At 36.7% G+C, this 10993-nt stretch overlaps 1 protein-coding gene across 3 annotated transcripts in view; it reads right to left on the reverse strand.

Annotated features, from left to right (window-relative positions):
- Positions 1–6189: 6189 nt before the first annotated feature.
- Positions 6190–10993, reverse strand: part of Cntn1 (contactin 1) — a 395948-nt gene continuing 391144 nt past the window's right edge. For all 3 annotated transcript variants that reach the window (XM_010640950.3, XM_010640948.3, XM_010640949.3), the window contains one exon: positions 6190–8588. In XM_010640950.3, the coding sequence (XP_010639252.1) occupies positions 8512–8588 (77 nt within the window). In that variant the 3' untranslated portion in view covers positions 6190–8511. The remainder of the gene's footprint in view (positions 8589–10993) is intronic.

The following is a 10993-nucleotide window of genomic DNA, read 5'->3' on the forward strand; positions in this document are numbered from 1 at the left end:
ATTATTTTGATGTTACATCATTGCCTTTTCTCTTTTACTTTCCTTTTTAGTTTTATTTTAGGATTCCCTATTTTTAATGTTCATACAGAGATTTCTTTAACTGAAATACCGAATAGTTTCTTTGGTGTGAAAAACTATAATAGTACACAGGATCCTAATGAGACAATTAATAATGTGAAATAGGAAGTAAAGGGCTAAAGGTGTAAGGAAAGTGGGAAGGGTGGGGGAAAGGTAATAAGGGAGAGGAAAAAAATATGAGAAACTGAAAAAATGGAAAAAAAGTGTTTGTAAATGGGGAGGGGAGGATGGGGTGAAGGGAGGGCAGGGACAAGAGGAAAAATGAGAATCAAGACCTATTATGTAAAGGTACAGAATCCCAGTGATGAATGTAACTGTATTTGTATACCTAGATTGTACCAATAACCTCAATAAAAAGGAAAAAAAAAACAAAGGAACACAAAGGGCCCATTCTCCCTCTCTGCTTGAGCTGGGACATCTACCTTTTCTGACATTAACACTTCTGATTTTTTGTTTCTTTGGTCTTGGATTGGAACTATATCACCTAGTTTTTCATCCTGAAGACAGCAGGTTGTGGACCTGCGAGTCTTTCATAAACAGCTCAGTCCATCATAAGAAATTTCTTCATGTATATTTATTTGTGATCATTGGTTCTATTTCTCTGGAGAACCTTGACTAATACACTGCTCTCTTGCATTATCTAAGGTACTGCTTTTGGGCACTTGAGATGATTCTAGAGTTGAGCTATTCTAAACAACACAAGCATGAACACTCTGATACTTGGTGCATATATCGTTTTCCATGATGTATATTCAGATGGCAAACCACTTATTCAGCAAGTATGAATATTTTAAGATTTCTGTGAAATGTTAAGACATTTTGATATGAGCAGGCAATTCACAGAAGAGGAAAATACAAATAATCATACAAAGAGATGATTAACGTAGTGATCAGAAAAATGTAAATCAAAACACTTTACACATGATCAGATTGGCTGAGCTTTTTATCTATATAATACCAAGATTGGAGGGAGAAATGAAAGCCCAAAAGGGTTAGAAGAAGTGGAAACTGAAGTCAGCTTTTACAAATATGGATGACTTTATTTTGCTTTTTTTGCTATATACTTAATACTGAGAAAAGTACATTGCTAAAAATATTAATAACATGTTATAAATACATACTATAAATTAGTAATATTATTACTGAGCATACACCCCAGAAATATTCTCACAGAGCTGCATAAAGAATCATTCAAACAGATATTTGTTGAAAAATTGTCTGTACTGGGGATATTTCTAAACAAAATAGAGCTGGAGATTTAGCTCAGTGTTTCTGCTGCCTGCCTCACAAGCACAAGGACCTGAGTTCGATCCCTGGTATAAATAAATAAATAAATGAATAAATGAATGAATGAAATGGAAAAGAAAGAATGATATTCAATAAAATCAGGCAGCAAAATAAACTAGACATAGAGCAATGTGGATTGACTAGAAAAAGCATTATTTAAAAGAATAAAAATACAATAAAATAGGTAGAATAAAATAAGCAATTTTTATAAATAAAACCAACATAATGATATTATTGTTCGTATAATAACAAAAATAAAATGAAAAAGTGCATTGCAGGGAGATATGTTGAGTGCATGGCAAGAAAGGAATGGTAGAAATACAGAATGAGAGGGCCGGGGATTTAGCTCAGTGGTTCTGCAACCTGCCTCGCAAGCGCCAAGGACCTGAGTTCAATTCCCAGTACCAAAAAACTAAAACAAAGCCAGGCGTGGTGGCGCGTGCCTGTAATCCCAGCACTCACGAGGCTGAGGCAGGAGGATCGCTGTGAGTTCGAGACCAGCCTGAGCTACATAGTGAGTTCCAGGTCAGTCTCAACTACATAGTGAGACCCTGTCTCAAAAAACCAAAATAAAAACAAAAAACAAAAACAACCAAAAAACAAAATGAGAGTTAAATGGAGAATTACAAAATTAAATGAATAAATATAAGACATATTGAACATAATGTGTGAGTGTTTGGCAGAAAGTAGACAAGATTATTGACTTTGTGCTCCTCACATACCAACATAGGAGCAATCCTCTGAAAGGAGGAGTGACTACTCCTTGCAGGTATGGATGGGGATACATTCTCCCTCTTCAGTGATTACCCTGCAGTCAACCTTTCACATCCAGATGTTGTTACCAACTCCAATCTATAAATGCAATATCATCAAGGGATGATTCTTCTGTTTTATTGGAGAGGTCTAATAATATTAGAATACGTGAAATAAGCACATTATCAAATCAAGTAATACAAAGAACATTTCTAGGAGAGGTAGAGAGTCATCATCATGTACAAGGTCTTGCACAGCTCTGTGAAAGTTAAAGAAATGGTGGAGCAGTTGAGGGTGGAGGGGGATTGCTAGCTGCAACCTCCATAGGAGATATAAAGGTAGAAGCTGTTTCCTTACCACTGAGGTCGCAGGCAGCTAAGCTGGAGTCATGTATCTCTAGAAGTCAACAGAACGCCATTTAACATCCTAACCTAAACATAACTCTCCAATTCTTCACCCTAAATTTAGTCATGGAACCTGGAAACATCCGTAAGATTTGTTAAGTGCTGCATTTCTAATACACACATTTATTTTTACACATTATCATCTCTGAAAATGATATGTTTCAATAGCTTGCAGCCAGGAAACAACTCTGATATAGTTGCCATTGCTTGCACACATGTACACCTTAGTCATAACTGTTTGTGCTGTCGTTACTTCAAGTGCTTTGGAAGTATTTCGATGATAACACATGCTGAAATTGATTGATTTATTAAAGTATCTTATGATTCAGCATTAAGACCCAAAAAACTTGAACACACACAAATTTACAGAAACTGAGATCTGGACATATAGAGATAGACTTACTAGTTTCATTGAACAGAACATATTGCTTTATTCACTTAAACTTCTTGTCAGTGAGTCACTGAAGAGTTGTCATTCTCTGCTAATTGTATAATTAACTATCATTGTGTACACCTCCAAAATATAAATCCTCAATACAACAAATATGTATTATCTGAGGGTCATGAGTCTAGGATTGTTTTGATTTTCTGCTTCTGGCTCAGGGTCTAGAATTTGCAGGAAATACTTACAGGATGATTTATTCACAGGGCAGGTGTTGGGAGTCCTCAGCTTCTCACCTCACAGACATCTCTGCAGGGCTGCCTGCACGGCCTCACACATGATAAGCTCACTTCTTCTGCATTCACTGATCAGGCAGAGGTCGGGGGTAGACCAGGAGGGAGACAACATCCGCTATGGTCCCTGCTGCTTTATTCTATTTAGTAGAAGAGCATCACTGAACTCCATACCTTCTCAAAGAGAGCAGAATCGGGCTCTACCTAGTAACAGGAAACAATTCTGGACATATTTTCTTAATAGTCACAATAACTCTCTGTTCAGATTGGGAAAGCATTGGCAGAAGAAGCGTCAATCGCTTGGAACACACCAGAGCACCTGTTGAAAAAAAAGCTGCAAAAATACATCAGTACCGACAAAGGATGATATTTTGTGGCACAACATGAGCATCAACCACTCAGATGTTCAAAATGATCTAGTAGACTTATATTTTGAATGTGGAGGAATTTTAAGACTATCTTACACAATTTATTTTCTGTATGGTTAGTTTCTATTTTGTCTGTTTGCATGAATAATAAATTGTCAAAAATCTGTGTCAATTTAAATAGCTGCTTCAATAAATATAAAATAAACAATCTATATGATGAGCAAACATCATATTATAGTTCAATTGGTAATATTTTTATCCCTTATTGGCAGAACTGATAGCTTCTGAAATCCAGTGGAAGGAATTTGGCATCTATGGTAGATTGCACTGTTTAGTTTCAACTCCTCAACACTCCCTGCATCCGTACCCTTTGCTTGTAATTTTGGAGGGCCAATTGATGTTTGTGAGTGACCAGCCCTGCCTCTTGGCCCTGGGTTAGAATGCTATCGTCAGTCTATCCATTCTGTTGACTCAATTTGGTCACTTGAATGTTAGCAGGCAAGAGGCAAGCAAAGACTTGAATGAATACATACATGTTTCCACTTGTTTCCTTGCACGTCTGTAAGAACACACCAGGAGTACTCTGTTGGAGGATGGGAGAAAAATAAAGCCACCCAAGTTGCCATAAGTTCCCATTAAAAGTAACCTCTTACAGCTGACAGAAAAACTCATATATCTATCCACCTATTTACACCCAGATGTGTGATCAGTTAGTGTTTATTGTTCCATGCCACTGAGGTTTTGCTATATTTTCCCTAAACTTATTTGAGTTGACTATAACTTGTGTTGAGAGGATTCTGAATGATTAGGAAGCACTGTCCCTATTTTGCAGAAATATAAGAGGAAACAGCTTCAAACTGTTACATTTCCTGTCTGGTCTCACAGGTAGAGTTAGAATATTACCATGTCTATACAATATCCCCTGATCATTTTTGTAACTGCATTTAAAGGATTTTAAATACCCGTAAAATAAAATAGATCCCTTTGTGCAAAACAACAGGTAGAGTTAGAATATTACCATGTCTATACAATATCCCCTGATGATTTTTGTAACTGCATTTAAAGGATTTTAAATACCCGTAAAATAAAATAGATCCCTTTGTGCAATTTTATGGGTTGCAACAAGTGTGCAGAAGGTAATCTGACCTTTCTTGACCTTCAAACACAGGCAACCACTGACTAGTCCTCTGTTGCTAGAGTTCTGCCTTTTCAAGCTTGCCAAACAAATGGAACCACACAGCCTTTTGTGATAGGAGAAATATGTTGGGTTGAAACAAAATTCAAGTTCACCTAGAACCTGTGAATGTGATCTTATTTAGAAAAAGAGCCCACGTAGATGTTATCAAGCTAAGAAAATGTCATGCTGGAAAGGGGCTAAGATCCTTACAGAAAAGAGAGATTTGAGCCAGAAGTACTGACACACACCTGTAATCCCAGCTTTCTGGGAGGCTGCAGCAGAGGATTGGAAGTGTGAACACAACCTGAGCAATCTGGCAAAACATCATCTCAAAAGAAAAAAAATTAAAAAGACCTGAGGTTGTAACTCAGTTTGAGAACCCTGGGTAAGCAGGGAGGGGGAGGGGAGGGGAGGGGACTGGCAGAGGCAGAGCCAGAGGCAGGGGCAGAGGTACCAAGAATTTCCTAGAACTATAAAAAACTAAAATAGAATATGGAGCAGAATGCCCCTCAGTCTCAAGCACCCAACAGAAACTAGGATTTCAGACTTCTAACTCTTTACTCCAGATTATCACTCCAAAACTATAGCTTCCTTTGCCTCACACCCCACATTCTGAGTTGTAAATCTGGGCTGAGTCCATTAGGAGCCCTTGGTTTTTTTCTCAAAATTTGCCATTGGATCCTGAGGTTTGAGAATTGCTAACATAGAATATTCTTTCACAGAAAGTGGCTTTGATCTCCCAAAGTCTAGACAAATTTTAGTTGAGGTCAGGTGAAAGTCAAATATCAAAAGCAAAATATTAGAAGTAACCTAACATCTTGGGTCAAGAAAAGAAAGTGGGGCTCAAAAGGGAGAACTTATGATCCAGGGTGAAGCAATCTTCATGAAACAGAAAGGGAGACCAGAATGGCAAAGGGAATCATAATCAGAACATGGGAGAAAATGAGAAGGAAAAGCACAGGAACACCTGAGATTCAGAATTCAGGGCCCAGCCAGGAAGGACTTTTTACGTGGGGCAGACTCCTAGCTATAGATTCACGCTTTCCTGAAAATTTCTCTGTTTAGAGCTTCTGCTCACTCAGAATTAAACACCATGTTCTCAGCACCTAGCAGCTTGCTTTAGTGTCTACCTGTAGGACGAGTGCTGCTCCCTGGCATCTCTATGAAATGAAGTTATTTACCAGGGATATCATTTCGATAGTAATGCCTGTGTATGTGTGTGTGTGTGTCTGTCTGTCTGTCTCTGTACATGTACTTAATGTAACACTGAGCTACTGCAACATTTCAGTGTTACTTAACCCATAATAATGCTACCGGGTATTGCTAACAAGTTCAGGCTAATGAACTTGCAAAGAAAACCTTCTAAAACTGAATTTAAATTTTAGGCAAATAGAAAGACAGTTGTTGCTTTTTGGGTAACAGTAAGACATTTATTTCTTTATAATTTGTTTTCATTCATAAAAAGGACAAAGCACAGTCCTATACTATTCCATTGGAAAAAATGATAAAAAATAACTAAAAAATCAGTATCAGTATCAAATAAAACTACTATCACCCTTCTTGAAATACAAAGAAACAACAGATATGTCTCTAACTATATAAATTTAATTAAGAATCTTGCGTTTTAAAGCATGATACATTAGTTAGACAACAGTTTAAAACTGAAGGTCCCAGTCAAATTGGTACAATTGTAGGAGGAAATAAAAAGCTCGAGTTATTAGTGTGTGAGAGATTTTAGTCTATTTTATCTCTGTCACAAATTTAAAACAAAACAGCTTCCAAAGTCTGTTTTCTTCTTACCACTCAGAACCATTTCATGCAAAAATCTAGCCAGTTTTGCTTTTTATTACCATACATTAAAAAATAAAAGGCAAGCGTGCATTTGGCAGAAGATGTAGTTAATGTTCATTATATAAAAATGCCCAACATGGGTCACATTGCAAAGGGACAACCCCAAAGTGTAACAACAAAAACACAAACATTTGTACAGAAGGCTTACAGAATATTTTGCCCCTAATGTATGAAGTCATTTTATTTCTTTTCCAAACAATTAAATATTTTATGAAATCTGGCAAGGATCTAAAGACTGTTGACACACTTTCACTGGGAAATCATCCATTTTACTGATTTTTTAAAGTTTCATTTTTATAACAAAGAGTTAAATGCAAATTAATGAGCTATTGAGATTTTCATAATGAAAACTCTGAACATTTACATAGAGATATATAGTACAAAAATTACCCAAATTAAAGATGGGGGTAAAGTCATAATAGATCTATTTTGCTTCCTGTAAATATTTTCTTATGAACCTATAAGGTATCCTTTCTAAAAAGATAAACTCTGCCTCTAATTAGCTAGCAAGTTTGTGCTAATAAAATAGGATTATATTTCCTCAAGCATCAAACGTCGCACTGTTCCATGAGCCAGCTAATTTTTTATTACCCGAGTTCTTTCGCACCCACACTCAGACACATTTCCGTGCACACCATGAAGAATGAAGAAATACGTATCTTCCTTTTCACAACGTATAAAAATTCCAAGCACCGACACTTGGGAGACAGCATCAGACACATTGCCCATCTACTCTCAGCCTTCCAGGTGTGCGAACTCTGCAAAGTACCCATAGCAAAATATCAGCATATTGATTTTTTTTTAAAGCCAGTTTCATGTGGCATTGAGCAGGAAATGAATTTAAAAACCAACTTTTTTTTAAAGGAATACTATAGATTTTTCAACCTACAGGTGATTTCTTGATTCTGTGCCTTCAATTAAAAAAAAAAAAAGAAAGCAAGCTTACACTTAGGAATGAAGCACAAAAACAAAAACATCAGATTATTAGGTAATTCTGATATTCACTTAACTGTCATTTATTCCTAGCTGTATAAAGACTGTTGTGTCTCAGTTTAAAAATATGGAAGCACTTTACTCAGTATTCATTATTCCACAAGTGAATAAGTAAAGATGATGATACTCCAGTTAAGAGATATAGTTTCTGAGGTTCGAAACTGATGATAGGAATAAAATAACTTCAGAGTAAAACACAAAAGTAAAAATACTTCATATGGTATGTTAACTTTACCATTAGAAAGCTAACTGAAAAGTTCTGTATTGTGAAAATCAAATATTTAGAAAATCACTTCAAAAACAATAATACTGATAGAATAGCTTTATAATTTGGTTCTCAACATTCAAAATCCTTCAACTCAGTAAAGTGATTTGGTAATGGAATTTCTGTCAAAATATATCAGTTCTTTTTTTTTTTCAGGTAAACTCAAAATGTCATGTTTGGGCCATTCAAAAATATGCAGGACTCAAAACAGAGAGGATAGTACAAGAGACTGTTTTACTCTTACATTTACCATGTATGACCAACATTTCAACCTCTATTATATTTCACAACTTGTTATTAAATTTAAAGCACCCGTGTGTGGTGATTTTACTTTCACTCTACAGCCTACAGTATTGAACTGAACACCATAACTTGTCCCACTGGATTAAATCATGCAACTGTCACAGAACCGAGTTAAGTGGTTTATAAGGCATATTGGAACGTGTTAAAAATCACTTTAGATCCATTTAAAAGTTTATTCTTTTGGATGAAGGGGTTCCTGAATGCCTCAGTCATAATGTATGGTAAATCAGTTGGATAGTTTGTTAAAGTAAAATGCATTTGGGTTAGGGTGGAGCCGCAGGATTCGGGAGAAACCATCTTCCCAGGATGAAGGGTGGTTTTGGAGTCTGGCCCAGAGCATCAGCTGTCACTCCACATTCAGAATTCCAAGTGGACAAGGACGGCGAGGGCAGGGAGCAGTAAGCCAATAAGACTTGAAGACAAGGTGGACGCACCTACCAAATAAAAGCAGAAGCGGGAATATTATCTTGTGCGTAATGTTACCATTATTTGGGAGCAAGTTTCACTGTTGCCCTGAAAACCAAATGTTTCTTTCTACAAAACTGGTTTCTGAAGAGACCAAAGAAAAACCAAAGCATTTGATCAAAGGTTTTAATTGTTTGGTTTTTTTTCCGGAACCGGAAATCAAACTGAGGACCTTGCGCTTAGGCGGGTGCCACTGAGCTACATCCTGGCATGTTCAAAGAATTTTTGTGTGAGACTGTGTGGACTGTTTAAACATTGTGCTTAATCATATAAAATAAGGAGATCACAAACGTTTATGTTATTCTATATGATTCAGCAGTCCCAAATTCCTACCAGAAGGTGAAAGGTCAAGAAACATATTTAAAATAGTAAAAAATGTTTTAAAAGTTACCTTTTCTTAGGATAAAGAGATGCAACGACAATGCTGTAACCTGAATAATGAAATCATAGATGCCCTGAGAACAGATCTTGCATAAATCCCAGTGAGTTTAAGACAATTAGGTACACAGAAAATGAGTAAGAAAGGCATTTCTAATAATATTAATCTTATTCAACTTTAACTTATTGTCCTGAGATACTTACCATGAAATGGAAATGATTTGGCACATTAGGAACGTATATGAATGTATATTACATTGTGGATGCCACCCAGAATGGCTCTAGTGGTCAAGCAAGTTCAAGAGCCCATGTGCTTTGCTCACCGAGAATGTCCTAAGGATTTGGACCAAGAAGGCACCTTCTTCCTTTCCGTCCCCTACACTTCTTAGAAATTAACAAATACACATGGGAAAGAGGGCAGAGCTAAAAATTACAGTCAACAGCTCACAAAGATAACAGATTTTTATCAAATCTTGGGAGCTTACTCTTTAAATTTGAAACCTTAGGGCAGAGGATTTAGCTCAGTGGTGCTGCTGCCTGTCTCACAAGCACAAGGTCCCAAGTTGGATCCCCTGCACATGAGCGTGTACATGCACGCGCATGCACACGTACACACACACACACACACACACACACACACACACACAATGCTGAAACCAGCTCCACTGCTTGTAGTATTTCTTTTATATTCAGGAATATTCAGGGCATAACTCCAGAATATTTAGGCTTTAAAATCACATCATGTTCCTATAAGGTAGAAGATAATCTGTTGCCTGTAATACTGTCCACTATTGCCCTGTAAGCTACATGGAAAACATAAAAGACCACTTTGTTTGATATAAATCTGTGTTAGAAATAAGAAAAACAGGGAAGGTCAAAACTTGAGGACTGGATAGTAACAGCCATTTATAAAGGGCCCTCAAATAGCTGCATATAGCCTCAATAATGCAAATATTGAGTACCACTACAAATAACACTAATTTTGACCAGGACAGCTGCTATTTACTGTTCCAGAGTAACCCAGAGACCCTGTGTTAGCCACGAATACATATGCCCACTGACACTATAGCCCACAACAGCGAATAGGTCTCTTGTTGATATGCTAATTCAGGTTCAGGCAGAAGGACTTTCTTTACCAGGAGAGTGCTGAGGTAGGACTGCATCTCCAGTTTGCCCTGCTCCAAAGGGCTTGTTCATTATCTCTCTCAGCCAGTATCCTGCAGATCATTTTGAAGAGGGACCAATTTTGGAAATGTGTAAAAGCACTTCGCCCTGCACTTAATGTGTCAAGGCAAGGGAACCGAAGGAGAAGAAACACCATGTGGGAAACAAAACCACCACCTAAGCAGTTTCAAAGAGTTTTATATTTCTTAAATTTTTAGTTTTTTAAAACTTTCTACTTTTCTATGTATTTTTTAAAATGCCAAAACCCACGTATCATTTTAGTCTAATAAGATGACCAATAGCAAACCTCTGTCACACAGTAAAACACTAAGCTTTCAATGTTTGACCTAATTTAAATAATTTGTCCTGAAGATCTTTGTCTGAGGATGACTCTGGTGTCTCTACAAGGCTCTGTCCTTTGACCACAAATTACCTCAGCAATGGGTGCAGGTTTGTGTGCTTGGCCTGGATGTGTGGCTTGGCACAGTCCAAACTGTGGCTACAGAAAGTTAAGTCAATTATAGGTGCCATTTTGAAGTTTTTGGTATTAGTACATAAACCAAACACAACTTCATAATTTGTGGCTACAACATCAGGATATTTTATTTATTTAAAACAAACTCTTCTTGTTTATGTGTGTTGTATTTAATTTCTCTAATGGCTCAAGCTTATGCAATTGTGGTCTTCATCTACAATTCTCTTTTATATTTCAAACAAAAATTAGTGACCTGACTGCATTACTATTTAAAGTGATACAAATGTGAGACCTACATATTCTTGAAGGGGTTCCAATGTATATTGGTCTTATATATTAAAAAACAATATATATATA

This window comes from Fukomys damarensis, unplaced genomic scaffold (assembly GCF_012274545.1).
Source record: "Fukomys damarensis isolate Sample0158 unplaced genomic scaffold, DMR_v1.0_HiC HiC_scaffold_15, whole genome shotgun sequence".
NCBI classification, from domain to species: Eukaryota; Metazoa; Chordata; class Mammalia; order Rodentia; family Bathyergidae; genus Fukomys; species Fukomys damarensis.